The sequence below is a fragment of the Parasteatoda tepidariorum genome, chromosome 10 (genome assembly GCF_043381705.1).
Source record: "Parasteatoda tepidariorum isolate YZ-2023 chromosome 10, CAS_Ptep_4.0, whole genome shotgun sequence".
Classification (NCBI taxonomy): domain Eukaryota; kingdom Metazoa; phylum Arthropoda; class Arachnida; order Araneae; family Theridiidae; genus Parasteatoda; species Parasteatoda tepidariorum.
The window spans coordinates 29220421-29241428 of NC_092213.1; the positions used below are offsets into that span (position 1 = coordinate 29220421).

The window sequence follows — 21008 nt, forward strand, 5'->3', positions numbered from 1 at the left end:
ATATATATATATACATACAAACTTCAAATTCAAAACCAAGAACTATCTCCTCAAAAATCAACAACTCTGTCATGTTCCATCAATTGTCTCGTGCTTTTAATTTTAATTTATCTCGGTATATGTTTTTTTTTTTTTTACTCACGCTTTTATCAGATAGATATTTTTTAGTATTTTTAGACTTTATAGCGTATACTCTCATATCTAAATAATTGCAAATGTGAAAAATTATTGTTTGGAAGTGAGCAGTGATTGAAAGATTTCACAGAAAAAGACACCGGTGTATCATGCTATACTTCATATCCATAAATTATTAAAATGCTTAAATATAATATTTTCCTCTCATTTTGACCTAAATTAATGCAAAATAACGAAAAAAGTGTGAAAAATATGTTTCATAAAAATTCTGCGTCAAAGGGTTAGGATATGTGAAAAAACAGTCTTTAAAATTTTTAAAGATAAGCCTGTTCATTACAGAATAACTGCTTTAAAATTTAAAAAAAAAAAATGGAAAGAAAATTTTAAAAGTGATACATAGTGGGAAGTTTATTAATTATGAGAAACTGTTATTACTTTTATAAAATTTTTTCCCCATTCACAACTAGAATAAAAAAATCCACGTTATTCCTCAACCGTGAAATCACTAAATCACGCACTCCTGTCGCGCTTAAAACTAACCTCACATTTTCAAGGACATTTGTAAATGAATGACGATCAACTGTTTTATGGTAATAATAATACGCGCGTAATGAGTGCGTTATGCCCTATTTGAGCGAATAACTCCTGTCAATACTGTTACACCTAAAAAAACGCACTACTTATTGCCACTTAAACAACTTAAGCTTACTGTGGAATTTAGTTCACATTCTTACTGAAACCTAAAGTTTTGTTTGAGATATTTACAAAATTATAAAATTAAAATACAAAAGTATTTTTGATAAATATCATTAACAATCGTATCTTAGAGAAGAAAAAAAATTTGAATCAGAATTATTTAAAAATGCCAATCATTATATTTCTCAGTTGCACAACATAAAAATCGAGTTTCATTTCTGAAACACTTTCTAGAGTTGATGACTTTAATTGAATATAAAAAAAAACTGCGAAAGCTGAAAGTTGTGTTGAAACAAGTGTGTTTGAGAAAAATCCGTGTCCTCTCCTCTCCATAAAATTCATTTTTAAGTTGTAGATACATAAGAGAAAAAGTGTCCTAATTTGAATGTTTGAAAATACCTTTTTCAAGCGTCATACAATACTTTGATTGTGTAAAATTATTATTTATTTTATATGAAACTAGACTAACGAAAAACCTCTGAATATAAAATGACAGATATAAAAAAAAAAAAAAAAAAAAAAAAAAAAAAAAAAAANCATACCATTTTAGCTTAAAAAAAAAAAAAAAAAAAAAAACAATTTTCATCTTTACAAAATTATTATCGACATTTTTTACGCTTGTATCAACTGCTAAATGACGACGGTTGAAATAAATTTCAGCCAAATTACGTCAAGTCTAAAACGAAATCTGAAAACCATACCAAATAACAGTAATTCATTTAAAAGCAAGCAAGAAATGCATAGATCTGAACTAGCGAAATGTCGGTTTTCAAGTTTAATGAAAATAAAAAAGAAACTGAAAATTCCAGGTTTTCCGACTGTTAAGGCAGAAAAAGAGTATATTATAACATCATAGAGTCTATACAAAGAAGATATCCTTGACCTATTATTCAAATAACAGACTGCAATTAAATTGATTGAAATTCGTGTAATATATTTCATAAATAATTTCGCAGTATGTCTCATAAATTGAAAAAAAAAATTTTTTTTTTGAAATTAAAAATTTTTTTCTTTTAAATTTAAATGCAAACACAAAGGAGGGTCGTTCTTTGAATAAATGAAATGATCGTTTTTATTATTATTTTTTAGCAGAGAAATTTTTCCTACTGAAATTGAAATAGAAATGCAAAGTTATACTGTTACCAATTGGTGCCCGTAGTATTAAATTACAATAGCTTTAAATGAAATTTCCAAATAGTCCGCTTAAATTTTCAAATTTTAGTCATAAATATTCTTCACGATGTTAAAAAATTTTGCATTTTAAAAACGTTTTAAAAATTCGATTTTCTTTTTTTGTTTGTGCGTGTGTTTAGAAAGTTAACGAAACGAAAATTTTGAAAAAAGATTTTAGCATTAATGAAAAAAAATTAAAAAATGGAGATTCCTTACATATTATTTATGAAAAAAAAAAATTTCGAAAATAAATTGAAGTATCCCGTTTAATCAGCTTTGTTTCGTTTTATTTAAACCAAGTGGAAAGTGAATACTAAAGTTTGAATTTCAAAATTGTGTACAATATCAACTCTCTTTTCCTGTTTCTTTTCCGCTGAGTCTACGTTCATGAAGAAGTAAAATTATTACAACCAATAAGCTATTTTAGCAAGAAAAAGTACAGCAAATTAGGTTTAAAATTATTATTTATTTATTTATTTTTTAAATTTTGTTTTTAAACTTGCACTTAAATTATGACTCCCATGCTCAGTAATAAATTGGGAAATAATAATTGTGCTCAATAATAAATTATGGTAAATAATTTTTACAATATTATTAACTGAATACGAAGTCTTACATTTTTTAATGTATTTATTTACTTTTTGAAGATGTTTCCGAATTACAAATTTCGAACCGTTTTGATTAAAAAAATTTTATTACATTCAGGATGATAAGAAAGTGAGTTTTGAAAAATGGCAGCGTCATGGGGGGGGGGTGACTTTTGCAATAATTTTTTTTTGTGTGGATAGAAAATAAAATTGAAACATATCTGATCGAATTATTTACAATAGTAATTTTATTACAACCTGGACTGAAATGAAACAAGCTAGAAGTTATAATCTCAAAACTACGCTTTTCTACTATTCCTTCCTCGCCAAGACTACGTGCATGAGGGCAAAGCAAAATTAAACTAGAAAACTATCTTAAAAAAACAATAAGTAAAAAATCCGTAATTTTTAATTATTTTTTCTTAAATTAGTCCTCGAGGGTTCTAAATTATAAAGACATAAATATCAAATTGTTAAACAAAAAATAATAATAATTAGTCAAATAAATCATATTTTTTAAATGTTCTCGTGATTAAAATTTTAATCTGATTTGATTAATATTATTAGCATAATTAGATTTAGAAAATTAAGATGATGAATTTTGCAGAAAAACTTCGATACAAAACTAATTAACATATTATGCGAGTTTAATAGCAATCATCTGTTTATAAAAAATTCGGATGTAAATTTATTGCACCAAATTATATATGCAAAGAATAAAAATAATTTTAACGTAGTATGATTTAATCCAAACATGTAATGAATAACTGTCTTAGTCAGTTCCGGCCGATTTGTACTTTAGTCGTAACATATGTCGTCGTAATATGTATATGTAAATGCCCTAGCTTTTATAAAAGTTACTGAATTATAAAACAATATTGGATGTTGTAAAAATATACTATTTGCGTTCAGTTTTTCTTCTTTTTTTTTCTTTTTTTTTTTTTTTGTTTAATCTTTTAACTTCAGTTAATTGATAAGCATCTTATATTTTATTTTTAAAAAAAGTTGAAGGTTATTTATCTAAAAAACATTTGATTTACTATTTACTTAAAAGAGTATTGTGGGTGGAAATAAAACAAAATGCTTTGCAAGGGGATAAATACTATAGTCTGGCCCTAGATGGCGACACTAATAATTTCAGAAAATTTTTTGAGTATACTTTGATATAAATTAAACAATATTTTTAAATTTTTCAGACATACAAATTTGATTGTCCCAGAAAAAATATGTTATATTTTAGAACATCAAACCGTAATTGCATATGCACAAAATCAAAATTTGCTTAAATGAGAATCCGGTATTTTCCTTTTCCCATTGCATTTATTAAGATTATTTGTTTTGCATTGTTAAGTTAAAATTAACAATTAACATTTTTAAAATGGCTGAAATAAGAAAAATATGTTTAAGTTGCTTTTCCCCCCGCCTAAACCATTTTTACAAAACTAGGTTTTACTAACTTATATTTTACTAGCTTATATCCTATTCTTGTTTGCCATGAACTAGGCACATATTTCTTCGATAAATAACTTTGGTTACAAACATGCATCGAAATTACTCTTTTTTTACTCTTTACAAATAACTTGATCAAATTTTTTTTAAATTTTTTTTCTTTCTTTGTATTACAATATTTGCTAGGTGTTTATTCTAAGAGAAATAAAATTAGCTTGAACCAGTATACTTGTATTTTATGCAAAATATCAGGAAGGAATTATAAGTTAAAAAAGTATGTATTTCAAACGTATAGTGCTCATACTTCATTTAATTTTAAATAATTAAGGGGAAGACATAATATAAGAGTAAAAATTCTGGTGATAAATAAGAAGAAAGAAAAATAGTTAACTTTATAATTATTTTATGAAAAAAAAGTTATATCACTGAAAATATTATTCACCGATAAATTTTTTATATCACAACGATCGCATTCTTGCAACAAAAATTTCTTTTAGGAAATTTAAAGTACTGTTTTCTTTTTTAATTAGATTCTACAAACCCCCTATGACTCCCTTCTAACAATATAAATTGAATTACGTATATAAAAAAAAAGAAGAAATCGGATTATTTCAACATTTATAACTTTTTATTACAGTAACACTTTTATAATATTTAAAATATACAATTCAATTTTTTAATAATAACTTTTATAATAATCTTTTTCAACGATATCTATGAATCGATAACTTTTTATCTAAAACAGAAAGGTGCTTTAACGAGTCTGTTTCAGTTTTGAAAATATTGAAATTAGATAAGATGCATCTGAAATAGATAAGAAACCATTTATTTTGTTCATAAATCTAAACAATGACTTGGCAATAACGTATTTTTTCCAAGAATTTTCTTGCACACTTTTTTAACTACTTGAAATAAATAAAGAAAATTGTTGAAGTTCCCGTCAATGTTAATTTATAATAATATAATTTATAATAATATAATTTATAATAATATAATTTAAAATATTATAATTTATAATAATATAATTTATTATAATATAATTTATAATAATATAATTTATAATAATATAATTTATAATAGTATAATTTACAATAATCTAAATTATACAAAAATTTTTTTACAGCATCTCAAATAGTTTTCATTTAAAAAAGAAAGTTATCAATGAATATTCCAGTAAATCTTATGTGTAGATTTTTTTTTCTCCTCCGGAACTATTTAACCGATTTTATCAAATTTCGGGTATTGTTATTAAATTATGCAGCTTTAGAAGGTTGTGAAAATTTGTATAACTTAAATAAAAAATGGAAATTGAATTAAATCGAACTTTTAAAAAAATCGACGATTATCAAACCATTTCTAAAAAAATAATTAAACATAAGATATGATTAGTAAAAATTAAAGCAAAGTTAATAAGGCATTCTTGCAACAGCCCGAGTGAGACAGGCGGGGGAGGGGGACATGGAGGTTAAGACTGCAAACTTTCGTGACCAACCGCATGATTGTGAAAATGTGGTCAGCATTGTGCGCAAGCCGCCTTTACCTCTCAGACAAACTGGTACTCATCGATCAGAAACCGCCACTGGGGATCAGTTCAGTACCTTAACCACTAAGCCATCATGGCTCTGGTTATAAACAACTTATTCAATAATATTTAGGTAGACGAATTTTATAAAAGGATACCAACAATATTTTATTCGTGCAATTCTTAAAATTCCAGTTATGCTAAGCCTAGAATGTTTTGCATAATTTTGTAAAAAAGTATATTGAGTATTAACGCTTGGATCATTTTTATTTCCCTTATTTTACATTAGACATTCAATCAAGATTCCAAAGTTTGGACAGCTTTTTGAATAACTTTGAACTAATTATGAACTAATTGAAGTTTAAAAATAATTGAAGTTTAAAAATAATTGAATTTTCAAACTCCAGACAAAAAAATTGGTGTTTTTTTTATTATAATCAAAATTAGCCGTTTCTTATACAACCCCCAGCTAGTCGGCTTAACCCCCTGCTCACTTCAATCGCCAACCCCCATGTTTGCCTTTCGTTAATCTTTGATTCCATTTCCACCATAAAATCCGATAATTTTCAACAAAAAAAAGAAGAAAAAAATCACATTCTCTTAGAAAATATATAATTACTACATTCTTATGTAAGAACATTTAGCCAATATGTTAATCATAGCAAAGTAAATGATTACTTAAATTTGAAAAATAATCCTATCTGCTACGGGAAGGGAAAAAAAACCCATTTAAACTTAGGAATATAAAATGTGTGACAAAATACGAAGTAATAAAGCGAAAGTAATTTAGTAGTAGATAAGGATAATGTTAGTATTAGATAAGGATAACCTTACAACAGATAACATTTCAAATTGGTAACGGTTTTTATCTCTCTGGAGTCTTTTATATTTTTAAAAGTGTCCATATAAATGTTGAGATTTATGTCTGGCAACGCCTAATATTCTTCTCTTAATTTTTATTTTTATTTATTCATATTTAAATGTTACCTTTGACATTAATTCCAGCACCAGCTTAAAATATGAGAGAGTCATAAAAATGTATTACAACAATGGATAAGCCGGGATAGATTGGTTGGCAAGGCACTGTACTCACGTTCGCGAATCCTGTCGGCCGGAGAATCCCCTAGCAGACTGGTACACGTTAAATTTGTCGGGTCACAAAGTCCCCTATTTATTCTCTATTATGCCTCTGGGGGTACTGAGTTGGAGATTGACCGTTCTCTGGTTAAGGTCAAAATTGCGATCTGTGGAGGAATGAATGGGTACGCCCTATGAACGGGTGTGACGTATGGATGTGGCAGCAGTCGAATGCTTGGCCATAGCTAGCGCCACTGGAAAACAAGAACAATCGTACCCCTTGCCTTAATAACTGACAACAACAGCAATTACCAGCATTTGGTATTATTATTATTTTTTTTTTTTAATTTTATATGGCAGAAGATTTTGCAACTTTACATAAAGATTTTTAAGATAACATAACAGGATAGATTCACAAATTTTTATTCCATTCGGTTGAAAGAACAATTTGCGTTACTAAAGTAGTTTCTATAACATTAAAATGCTTGATTGCGCTTATTGTTCGAATTAAATGATCAGCATTCATTCAAACATCCGGTAGTCTTCTTAAGTTCCAAATATGTTTCGTATATTTTTTTGTTTAAATATGTTTGATATTAATACCAGGTTCATATTTTTTAGAATTTTATATTAGTTTTTAATTTAAAGTATGAAATGAAAATAAACTTTCTTTATACATCATAAGCATTCTACAGAAATTTAGTAAATTAGGAAATAATACAAAAAATTATGATTTTTCTTTTAAAAAAAATGTTAGTTAATCTGTAAAAAATTTTTAAGGTATTAATGACTTTTTTTGAAATGGAATTCCATAGGTAAAAAAAAGGAAAAATGGATATTGTTTCTTTTTAGATATAATTGAGTAAATTTTGAAAAAAAATTTTGATTTTTGTTACCGATGATGAAAAACTTATTTTACAAAGGATTTTTTTTTTTTGTCTTTTTTTTTGTGAAAATTAAAATACATAAAGGAATAAATGTATTTGAGTTATCATGGAATGCATGAAATTGATAAAAGTTCCAAACAAATAATATATATAAAAAAAAATCGATCTGATAGTTTTTCAGAAAAATTTCATTGAGAAATGTCAGAAAATTAACAAAAATTAACGTTAAATGTTCATAAAATTTCCACTGCCGAATATTTAGGTTAAAAAAAAAATTAAAAATAAATCAATAAATGGTTTTCATCTTGATAAAATGTAGACCCTTACAAGAAGATTAAAAAAAAAAATCTAAAAATGGATGGAGTAGTTTTATCAAATAAATAAATAAGAAAGATTCATTTTTAAATAACTTTTATGTACAATATACAAGACTAACTTTTCTTAATACCATTAAAAAAAAAAGAAGAAGAAAAGCTAGCTCTTTTAGCTATTTATTTTTATCATAATAAACTATGAAACTATGCATAAATCACTTTTTAAGATGATTACTAGTGTTGATTATCTTAGTTTTTTAAGACAAAGTATAAAAGTAAATAAATCAATAAAAACAGATGCATCTTTCTAATCATTCTAAAATTTCCTTTCAAACAGGAAAAATAATTAAGGAAAAAATAAACTACAGAAAAAAATTCTGAAAAATTTTAAACAATTCGGATAAATCTTACTCTCTGGACCGTTTACACATTAGCTAAATATAATCCCCGTTTAACCTATTCAAAAAATAAAATTAAAAGGAGAATAATTTATGTAACGAGATGGCAGTTTTGTTGCACAACGTCCTGAAAATACATTTTCGACTTTTCTAACAAAAGGCTTACATAAATGACCTTTCTCTCCTTAGTTGCGCAATACTTGGAAATTATAGTACATATTTACGTTACGAAACAAAAAGTACTATCTTCGTTTCGGAGTTATATTTTTTGCGAATCAATATGGACAGTTGTAAAAGTAGTCTTTCTGGTTCTCTCTAGATGGCGCTACACTCGAAATATAATAGAAATAGTGATCTGATGCAATATTCCGGTATCTTGCGTTATTACTTTGCTTCAACGATCCCCTCCAGCTGGATCAAAAATAATTTCGTCTCCCTACGCCTAGATATTTTCTTTAAAAAGGAAAAACTTTCTGAGAATTTCTAAGTCTACTTTTGAAAGCAATTCGCTCCTATCTATTTTGAAAGCAATAATAAAAAATCTTTTATTTATTTTTTAATCTGAAGAAAAATATTATTATATTGCAGAAAAGTTAGCATAAAATATTAGGTATATGACAGATCTTCTGCTTACACAGAAAGTGATAAAAAATAATGCCTTGAATCAAAAATATAATTTCTATCTTAAAATGTGAAAGGAATGTATACAATTACGATTTGATTTTTGATCTCAGAAAAACTTATCAGAACTTATCATTTGATTTGAATTGAAATTGAATAACAAAATTTTATTTCAATTCTGATTTGAAATATTTATATTATGCGAATTTTAAAGAAAAACCAACATTAAATTGCTGATAAAAGCTTTTTCTCTTAAAAATTGTGCTGAAAACAACGCACGGAATCAAAAACCTAATTTTTGTCTGAAAATGTTTACGTGAATGTAAGCAATTATTTGATTTTTGATCTCAGAAGAACTTATTTTATTATTTGGTTACAACTGATATGAATAGCCAAATACAAAACAAAATATCTCTTAACCTAAGAAAAATAAGCTGTATGTAATTTAAAATGCGTACATAATATGTTATTTGAAATTGAAAGCACAGAAGTTTACGTGAGCAGAGATTAAACCATGAAGTCTCAAATGCTGTCTGCATTTTTTTGCGCTTGCGCTAAACACAGTAAAAAAATTTCTATCGCCTAAAACAAAAAATCCTTGAAGGATTTCATATAGAAAGCTATCATCCATGTTTTGAACTACTATCTTAAAATCAAGTGCATATATTACTGAGTTTGCGATCAATGCAGTTAAAAAAGTAAATTTTTAAAAATTGTCTTTGTGAAAAAAAACAAGCATAAGAAATGAAATTCTACTATATAAATGAAATACGAAATGAAATTCTACTATATAAGTGAAATAAGAAATGAAATTCTACTTTTTTTCTCTTAGTCTGTATTTCAAAACATGCGTGCTATGATCATAAACACTCATGAATAATTGTAGACAATTATTTTAAAAACAACATGAGTTATCGTGTTTAAGGTGGCGTAAAATGTAAAAAGAAAAAAAATCTAATTTTGCATAAAATCACTAGTCTATCCACCGTTATCACCTTGCACAAAAACTGCTACGACTTAGTACAAAATTGTAATACAGGCGAAAGTAAAGTATTTTTAGAAAGCTAAGAGTACAAGGATTTTAAATTTATAATAAACTCATTTTCAAAAATTTCGTCCAGAATCATATTTTTGTACCTGCCTGAAGAAAAAAAATTCATAACCCACAATTAAGACATATAGCCAATTGACAAAAAAACTAATATACTGATTTAAAATTTTCTGTGAATATTCCTCTCTAAATAATGTTGTCTGCTGTTTTTAAGACAACAATTCTTTTTCTTAGAGATTTTTAACAAATAGGTAAATAATTCAGTTCATACAGCTGCTGGATTGGGTCAACGTTTCAAAGCTTGTTGTCACAGGCGGATATCTCAAAATATTTATTTTTAGCCTACACAAAATTCTTCCCGTACTTCTCATTGACTTCATAGTAAATCATAGTGACGTAGAAAGTACGTCACGATGAGGTAAGAATAAAATTAATATTCTGTGTTCATTGATAAAACTTGTGTGCACAGCATAGGGGAAATTGTTTTTCGATTTTTTAATTTAAAAAAAAATCGAATTTTTTTTAAAGTTAAAATGCTGAAGTTTAAAATTTGTCAGCATCAAAAAATTAAATGAATGTTATCTTTTATATAATATGTACGAAATTAAAGATAAGGTAACAAATATTTGTCAAAAATTAGTGCAAATAATAATAATACTAGCAGATTTTTCAAACGTTTTTAACCGATGTTCCGATTTTATAAGTAATGAAATAAAGGGCAATAAAATGAAATAAAATGTAATACTAGAGCTAAACTAAATTCCGTTAAACTTTCTGATTTCTTAAAATTTTTTATTAATGTCATATTAACATCATCATATTACATAGAATTTTAAAAAGTGCAAACATGTTTAGTTTCTTATATTTTGCAAACACACCGATTTATCAAATGAAGATAACAAAATGATATTTTGTTCATAAATTCTTATCTATGAAGCCTGATGCTTTTTTGTTCATAAACAGCTTCGTCAGACAATAACAGGAATGGAAATGTTTTTTTATAACTTGCAACAGAAATTGAAAACATATTTGATTATTTGCGTCGATTTGAATTTAGAGTATGGACTAAATTTAGCAGCAAATATTCAGCATCTTGTCTTTTATGGAATTTTTTTAATGCAAAACATCTGCTTATCGTCCTAAGATTGTTTAAAAATAACAACGTTTAAAAATACTATTTGTATGTAACTCGATCATTAAATTGTTTATGAAATGAATGTATTTTCAAAAACAGCTCCAGTTAGTTTTTGTTTTCAATGAGAAAAAAGTACTCCTAAAAATTGTCAAAACTAAATGAATTAAAATTTATTTTCTTCAACTTTTATTATATGATTTTTTAGTACTATTAAACACATAACTCACTTCTCAAAGAATTCCCATTTTTCAAAGTTTTTGTAATATCCTGCAATTTAGTTACTCTTGATAGATAAAATTTTTTTTTGATATTCATTGCTTATTATTAAAGGATGTAAAAGTTATATCTGATAGCTAATCATGTTAATTAAATCTTTTAATTTGGGCATTTTTAGGGCGAAATTTTAAAAGGAAAATATTTTGCCCTTTTCTATATTTCTAACAGTACATTAAAAGTTTCATTTCAACCACTAATTTATGATATTCACTTTTAGAATGCAATTATACAAAAAAATTTTCACCATAAGTTAACTAAAAATATAAAGATTGTTGGAAATAAACTGTTCATTGTCTCAAAGAACTTTAATATCTGTAGGAAACAAACATCTAATTTTTCAAATTAATAAAAAATTAAGAAACAAAATAATAAATGTATTTAGTAAAATTTGAAGATAAAAAAAACAAATTCAAAGAAGTCTTTTGAATATTAGCCACATACGTAGAACATACAGAGACTTAATTATTAATTAATTATGAGTATTATTTCCAATTTTTTGTTATGATTATTTTTTTTTTAATTTAGAAAATCTTTTAAGTCCATTTAAAGAGATTAATCTTCTATTTTTTACTGATAATTTTTATCATTCATAATTAAAATCCTCGCTCATAATTTATATCACTGTACGACAGTGGTAACAGTATATTAATATATTAGGGACAAGTGTTTTCGAGCTGTTTTATATATAGGTTTTGAAGAAAAAAAAAGGAAAAAAAAAGGAAACATTTTTTTGGCGTTATTGACCAATTTTTCAACTTTTCAACTCAACCATATTAAAGATAACTTTATGTATTCATAATTATGAATATATAATCAATTATGTATTCATAATTATATAATTCAAATACATAATTATTATTCACTCGTAATAATTATGTATTCATAATTATGCGTATTTATTTTATATAGTATATTTATTGCTCGTATATTTATTTTATATAGATTATAATTCTATCTATATAAAGAATAAAAGTAAAATAGCAATAATATAATCTCAGTTTTTGTTCAGCTTGCTGTAAAATTTAAGTCAGAATATTAAAATAATGTTGTTGTTTTTCTTTTCAATTTAAGAAATATATATTATCAATTCCACTTTAGAGTTTAATCTTTTTTTCATTAATATAACGAAAAACACGCCTTGATTTTTGAAATTGAAATAGAGAGCTCTATATTGCTAGAAATTTCTCGGAAAAAATGGTTAGATAACAACTTATTTAAGTGTTATTTTACCATATTCAAACGAAGCAGTCAAATAACCACAAATAAGATGGTATTCAAACTGTCATCTGAGAGTTGTTGTTATAGTTCATTTACGTCGCACTAGAGCTGCACAATGGGATATTGGCGTCTGTCTGGGAAACATCCCTGAGGATGATCTGAAGACATTGATCCTCTGCAGAGGGGATAGCACCTCTGCTTCGGTAGCCCGACGACCTGCATGTGAAGTTGAGCACTTTACGGTAGAACAGTTTAACGAGGACCAATACCGCACACCCTCAGTCCCTACGCAGACTAATCCAAGTGGTCACCCACCGCACACTGACCGCAGCCAGAGATGCTTGACTTCGGTGATCTGCTGGGAACCGTGTCTTAACGATCAGTCCACAGCGAGACTGTCATCTGAGAGAAAAAAACGTTTATTAACTACATTCACCTAATACGATTAAATAACCAGAAATTTATCGCACCAACTAGATCTACCTTATGAAGCCACTTAAGTCCTTGCAGCTTGGTACATATTATAGCAGAGAGGGCTAATCTGACAGTCTTTTGAATGACAGAACGATGGTTCAAGTCCCAGCATTAATACCACAGTACCTGTACCTCCGTTCCCTTCAACAAATGCAGAGTTCCCAATATTCTACTTCACCCAATTTAGCCCTTGCACTCTTCAGCACCCATTTCTAAATGAAAAGCTTAGCATTATTGTCCAATTAAATTTCTATTTTATTGTTTTGAAACCATGCTAGTTGTAAATGGGTATATAAAAAAACTTATAGTCTTGTATTCATGGTTTTATATCCATACTAGTTGTAAAGGGTTTTAAAATCGTAAAGGTGTTTTATGTTTTTTACGGTAAACTTAACGGTTAATTGCAGGGAAAGATTGCTGCCGGTTATTTTACCATAATTTTAGAATAAAAATTCTAACAGTGTATTTGTAACTTCTATAAACATCATAAAAATATATATTATCTAGTCATAGTTGGATAATTGTACCTAATATATAAACAGCCTAAACCTGATTTGCTTTTTTATTTATTTTTAGTCGTAATTGCTCAAAACAGAGGGGTTTCCAGATATGTACCAGCTGGAACAGAAGAGTCTGAAGGTGAAACTGCTCCTCGAATACCTCCACGAAGATCATCTGGTAGACGTGCTAGACCCTCTTCAACAGCAGTGCCAAAAGTTCTCGACGAACCTGAGAACATTCATGTAAGACATAACATTTTAATAGTTTCCTAACAATATAGCATAATAAATGGTGTTATTTTGTCTTAAACTAAAAATAAGGTTTTATTAAAAGCAAAGGGACAACTTATAGAGTTAAATGTCTTTTCATAGGTACCATCACACAAACGTGACGAGCCTACAACTGCGAGACACATTTCAAACAGAAATAAGCAAGATCAACCTCCAATTCCAGTTGCTTCATCGGAAGATATACCAGCTCCTTTGGCACCTGCTTCCCCTGATGAGCCTTACAGTCCTGCTTCTCCCCAAGACAATAAGCAAGGCAGAAGACGTAGGCAAAAGAAACGAAGGAAACCTCAGGGTCCAATTTTAAAATCTGATGGAGAGATAGAAAAACCGGAGCAAGTTATCCCAGAGAGTAAAACAGTTCTTGAACACCTTGACACTGCTGAGAAAAAACCTGTGCTCGCAACTCCGGGCGCTCGAATCGTTGCAAGCGATAATCATTACGGATCTGAAGATATATCATTAGTAAATAGCCCTGTGGATTCTTTATTAAGTCACCCTGAAGTCTCACCTTACTTTCCACCTCAAGCAGGAACAAACAGGCTTCCTTTGCCCGAAGCAGATGATGCTGATAACTCCAGAAGCTACCCAGAACCTTCAGAACCTACTAGGCATTATTCCCCCGAACAAGAAACTCCAAAAAGAGGATCTTATGTTCCTGTTCTAGCTCCTAATCGAGCTTCAAATCAACAGTCTTCAGCTCGTTCATCAGCTAATGGATATAGACAAGAAAAGAGAAGAGAACAGACAATACCAAGCACTCGACAAAGTGCACAACGGACTACCAGCAACAGATCTCGAGGTCAAGCAGCATCTAATCCCGATGAATTTCTCAGAAATGCTGGTGTCAAACCCTCTGACAATATAATTGCTGGCAATGAACCAATAATACCAGGTCGTAGTCACGGTGAAGTTAGACTACCACCCTCAGGACAACCTCTAATTTCATCTGATTATGACAGAGTTTTAAATGATCGTTCATCTTACGACACGGATAAAATTATAGTTCCATATTCTTTGGATGAGAAGTCTGGAGAACATGATACCCCTGAAAATCCTACTTTTAGGGAACCCTATGATTCTGTTCCACCTGCAAATTTCGATGTCGATCAGAAATCCTCTGTAGAATATTCTGCCCCAACTGCATCTAACAGAGGACGAGAAGTTGCCCCTCTAACTTCAAGAAATGCTGTTTTACATTATTCACCAGAGGAGGAATCACAAAGATCTCCTCGTCCTGCCCCTGATCATAAAGTTCCAGAATATCAACCACCACTTCAAAGATCAAATACTAGATATAGACCAGAACAATCAGATTCATCAACAAGATCCAAACTGGCTCATGAAACTAATTCTCCAGAAGTCCAATCACGAAGCCGTGGTACCAGCCGATATCAGCCAGATTCAGAGCCCAATAGTTTTGATCAAGGATCAACTCGATCATCATCATCACACGATGCTTCAAGAACTCGATCTTCATCCAGATCGCAAGCTGAAAGAACTGAACCTGAAAGATCAAGAAGCCGAAATTCCTCCCCATCATCAGCAAGTTCTTCCCAAGCTTCGCCAAGAACACGTGGAACATCTCGTTACCAACCAGAAGAAACTACATTTGATGCATCTTATGAGGAAGATACTCCTTCTAGAACAAGAAGTTCGTCTCGCAGCACAAGCTCTAGTCAAACAGGTCCTGTTCAAAATTCTAGAACACATCAACCTGATCCCGAAGAAAATAATTATAGAAGGTCACCTATCAACCCAGAGGCCGATGTAGACGCTGAGTATAAATCAGCTGATAGAGTTTATCGACAACGGGTTCCCGCCTCATCTGATCCTGATGTTGATGTCCCCCAAAGACAAAGAATCAGAACCTCACACAGAACTCGCATTCCGGTCTCGGAAGAAGAAGATGAGATTGCTCCAACAAGACAAACACTCCGACCCCGACCTCAATTTGAGGAGAGAGAACCAGAACATCTGAGTTCAGACGAAGAAATCTTAGATGACAGGAACGCTTTTAGTTCGGAGTATCAAGAACCAAGCCATGGCCGACGAAGGACTCCCGTCACACGAGAACAACCAGAGTATCAATCACCTAGACAAAATGGCGCCCCTTCAAGAGAAGTCTCTGAATTTCAAGCCCCTAGACAGAGCGGTCCTCCTCCAAGAGATGCACCAGAATATCAAGCTCCTAGACAAAGAGCTCCTCCACCAAGGGAACAACCAGAATATCAAACACCAAGACAAAGAACTCCCCCACCAAAAGATGCACCAGAATATCAAGCTCCTAGACAACGAGCTCCACCACCAAGAGATGCACCAGAATATCAAGCACCAAGACAAAGAGCTCCTCCAGCTGCTAGACAAGAAATAGAACAAAGACCTCCTAGACAACAGCCACCTCCAAGATATCAGCCTGATTATCAAGAGCCACAAAGTCCACGTGTCGATCGAAATCAGGCTAATCGTCGACAACCATCCCCACAACAGCCTAGAGCACGCCCCCAAGAGTCTGCTACAAGTCCGAACCACGATGAGAGATCGTCAGGAAGAAGTAGATTTAAGTGTCCCGAACCTTATGGTTTCTTTGCCGATCACGTGCAATGTGATAAATATTATGAATGTCGAAATGGTACAGCAGTCGAAAACTTGTGTAATGATGGACTTGCCTTCAATGAAGCTAGTGCGCCAAAATATTTGCGGTGTGATTCGTTAAGAGATGTCGACTGCAATTCCAGACCTGAATTACGTAAGATTATTTTTAATAATTTTTCAAGTTTTTATGCGATATTTTTGTGATTAATCCTTGTAAATGCTTAAGTCAGAAACAAATGTTCTTTTTAAACTTTAACCAAAAACCATTGAAGTCAATAAAAGCAAAGGAGGGATTAAAAACCAATTTATTCAGTTCCCAGAATCTGTTAACCGCCTTCTCTTTGAGTGCAAAAGGTTTGAACCTCATGGATAAGCACTGCGCTCCTCAATCGGGGTATTCCCACTTTCCTCTCATCGTCTACTCAGCTGTGATCAACATGAAAATCTTTTAAAAAACTTAGTGTTTTTTTAAAATTTCAGCTAGACGATTCTAGTCACCAGCCTACAAATCCCTAATAAATACAGTAACAAATTTTTAATTTCATTGGTGTTGGCCTCTCTGATCGCGTAGGGAAAAGATTTCTTTTTGTTTAGAGTTTTCCTTTGATGAATGTGCGTCTCTCCAAAAGTGTTGGAACCACCAAAATGTTGATTTTGAATTCTCAGAAACTTTGCAATGAATTAGTCTTTAGCGACCATCTTGTATCCTCACTATCATCGATTCAACCTCTCCAAAAGCTCATTGGAACTACAAATTTTTTCACTTTTCCATCATCATCAACAACTCAACTCATCATCTTCTACCAAACTTCCCTTTACAGCATTTAGGATAAAAACGAAGAACAAAGACCCTCTTCTTCACTCAACCCAAGAACCCTCCCTCCCCCCCCCCAAAAAAAAAGTTCAGTTGAGGATAATGCTTAAAAGTTGATGTCACGGAATACTCTGCATGTATTGAAGTAGTTTGATATCCAAACACATACAACTAAAATTTTCCCCACTTATGCTGGAGAAATATTATTAGTCTCCTCAAAACGTGTTATTCAACGTGTCACTTTTTTTTCCAAAGTGCAAATAAATAGTTGACAGAACAATATATTTTTTTGCATCATATCACTTGAAACTATTTGGAACAGTCATGAAACCTTTCAAAAACGTCTATGAAAGTTTTTAATAGTGATTGAAGAAAAGCTGTAATTTCTACGTTTTGTTTTACTTCTAAAAATATGTCTGCGACTTTTTGAAAATTTTTTCACATTCTGAGTATTATACTTAATTTTTGTTCCGTTTCTGAGATTATTTATGGTGCGTGGGTAATCAAACTTACCCTAAAATTCATAACCTCAAATTCCAATTTTATTTATAATTTGTTTTTTATTTGAAAATTTTAGTGTAGAAAAACATATTTAATTTAACCTAATTTGAAGGATATTTGAGACATTTTTCAATTAATTTCGTAACTTTTTCTGTTATACTCAAAAAGCATATCCGATTAAAAGGGGGGGGGGGAAAGGGAAGAGAGGTAAAATTTTCTTATTCAGCATGTGTATAGTTCTGGCTTATCATTGTGTTATAGAAAATATGACAATGCAATGCATTTTCCTACATATTAAAATTATAAAGATTTTTCCTAATTATTGTACTCTAGTACTTTTAGCTATGTTATCAAATTGTTAATCATAAAAACAAATCTTTTCACCGTTGTTTTAAAAGCATTGTGAATTATATTTTTGCAATAAAATCTGTAATTTCTCAAACAACGATGAAAAGATTTGTTTTTATGATTAACAATTATATATATTAATAATAATAAACATTTTTCCTTTCCTGAGGCATGGTTAAATATTTGAAAATTCCTGTCAACCTTTTATTGTGAGAGATTAATTTATTCTTGAATTAAAAGTATAACAAAATTTGAAGCTATTAAAAAATATTAATACCATTAATAATATTAATCTTTCTCTAATGCAATGCATTCTAGCTACGCCTTTAGTTTCTTAAAAATAAAAATAGTAATAAATCATGATATTTACAATATTAATACAATATTGTTTCTATAAAAAGAATGAATGAATAATTGAATTACCAGTATTTAAATTTTGGAAGAAGAGAAAAAGACGTATTCTCGAAATTTAAAACTTGTCATATGTCATGTTCCATTCATAGTATTTTTTTCCTTATGCTACATTTAAAAGAAAGATGAAATTAGTTTTCTTAAAGGTATTAGTAACTATACTTTAAAACTTATAATTACAATTATTTTTTTTTCTTGATTTAAAATTAACATTTCGAAAGAAATGAAAATTTATAAATGTTTTTGAAATGTTCAAAAGAAAAACATAATTTTCTTTGTTATCAAATTTTTGTTTTTAGAGAAACCACGCCCGACGGAAAACTGTCCCCGAAGATATGGACTTTTTCCTCATGAAACAGACTGTACTAAATTCTGGAACTGTGTTGATGGTACTGCCACAGAAGTTCAGTGCCCACCAGGATTAACTTACAATGACGAACGAGCCACATGTGATTGGGCTGACCTTGTGAAAACATCCTGCAAAACTGAAGGTAAAAATTAAAATCTGAATTTTTTTCTGAATAATTTTACATCTGAAAATTTTACATTTTAGTTTTTTTAAATATAACTACAGAATGCTGTGCTCGCGAATCTCTGGAACTGTTTCGCAGATCCTTTTGGATTGGTGCGCGATTCGAGTAGTGCCGGATTAAGCGTATATGCGGGATCCTAAGACATTCAAATTTTTGGGGCCCTTAGATTAAAAATTTTTTCTCGTATATTTTTTATTTATTCAAATATGAAAGTATTTATATATCTTTTAATTTAAGAAAGCATATTTAAAATAAAAATAAATAATTACTAAAATAAGTAATAAATAAATATGATTAACATTATGTAAAAAAAAATTCGTATTTAATTAATATATATTTGAAATTGATTTTTTTAAAATCCTTGCTTTTCTCAATTTTTTTTTATTTATTTTCAAAAAATCCATTTTAAGGGGTCTCTAATCATTGGGGGTCCCAGGCCATGGCCTAGTCTGGCCTAGACGGGTAATCCAGCACAGGATTCGAGCTCGCTGTACTTCTTTATTAGTAATTATGTATTTATGTCTATCTTTATAAGCTAATGACATTTCATTCTAGTTTTATACATTACGGTTTATGTGTACAATGCTTTAAAAAAAATAGACTGAATAACTTTTGATTTAAAAATCGAAAACACGTGAGATTCGAGAGAAAAAAAACATTGTTATAAAGTAGATTAAAATATAGGTAGGACACAAGGATTTGAAAGAAAAAAATTGGATTGAATCAATTAGAAATGCATTTTTACGGATCGCTCTTCCTTGTTAGGTATTAAAGTGTCTTGAAAGCTAAAATCTAGTAGCTCTATGTTACCTTCATTAATTAATAAGCAAACTTTAAAAAAAATATACGTTTGCTTGTTTTTATGAAATGTTTGCTTTAAACCTTTCACTGCTGTCCAACTTAAAGCTCTGTCAATTCTGTGAGGGTGGAAAAATTTCATCGATTTTGTGACAACGTACGCATTAGTGTTTCATATAATACTATAGCGCCGAAATAATATTAGCTGTGATCACCAATTAATTCAAACATCTTCTTGATTTAATTAAGATAAGCATCTCGTATTATCTTTACACAAAAATGTATTTTACACAGAAAATAAATAAATAAATGAAACAAAATAAAATAAACGTTTTGGGATACCTTCTTGGCAGAAAAAGCATTTTTACATCATCATTGTTGCACAGATTGTGGCTACATAGTTCAGATTGTTTTTATCTTAACCTTTTGTCACAAGATTTTTATTAAGTATATTTTTCATAGTTCTTTTCTCATTTTGAAACAATTTAGGCCAAAATTAGCAAAAAATATTTCACTTATCATTATAGCAGTTTACGTCTATGAAATGTAACATGAAACATCCGTGAAATTTTCGGTAACTTATCGATGACTTTTTCTTTAGTGACTATAATACTGTTTTTTCAACAAAAAAAAATACCAAAATATATTTTTGTTCATAATTAGAGGGACAGAAAAAAAAAGATTTTAAAAAGTTAGAAAAGATGTACTCAAAAGTTACCATGATCTCATTTATTGTACAACAGATTTGCTAGGTTTCACATGCCCTGAGGGAACGGAATTCGATTTGCAAGACGGCGTCTTCACAAGATATCCTCATCCAGATAATTGCCAATTACATTTCACTTGCATCAAGGGAGAGGACGGATTAAGAAGACCAAGAATGCTCTCTTGCAATGAAGGACTAGTATATGACCCAGTTTCGTCGTTCTGTGCCAGACCTGAGAATGTACCTGGATGGTAAGCGGATCATAAACTCTAAATATTTTTACTTAAAGTGATTTAGTTTATGAAATAGCTCCTAGTATAGGGCCACGAATTAACTGTGTTTACGATTACATGTTTTGTCGTATAGACGTCTAGTCAGGTATTTTTTTCCAATGCCCACCCGGAGAATAACCATTCGTCATCTCCGGATCAAACTATTCAGGCATCTGAAGGGTAGATTTGTTGGTTACTCTTTTAGGGGCACCATATTAGGTGGGCCAAC

The 21008-nt window shown here is 29.8% G+C and overlaps 1 protein-coding gene across 1 annotated transcript in view; it reads left to right on the top strand.

The window, feature by feature from the left end:
- The window catches only part of LOC107437625 (serine/arginine repetitive matrix protein 2), a 65361-nt gene that overhangs the window by 16607 nt on the left and 27746 nt on the right, over nucleotides 1–21008 (top strand). Inside the window, exons 2-5 of the mRNA XM_016049705.4 lie at nucleotides 13590–13756; nucleotides 13886–16550; nucleotides 18770–18961; nucleotides 20545–20758. Coding sequence (XP_015905191.2) covers nucleotides 13590–13756; nucleotides 13886–16550; nucleotides 18770–18961; nucleotides 20545–20758 — 3238 coding nt within the window. The remainder of the gene's footprint in view (nucleotides 1–13589; nucleotides 13757–13885; nucleotides 16551–18769; nucleotides 18962–20544; nucleotides 20759–21008) is intronic.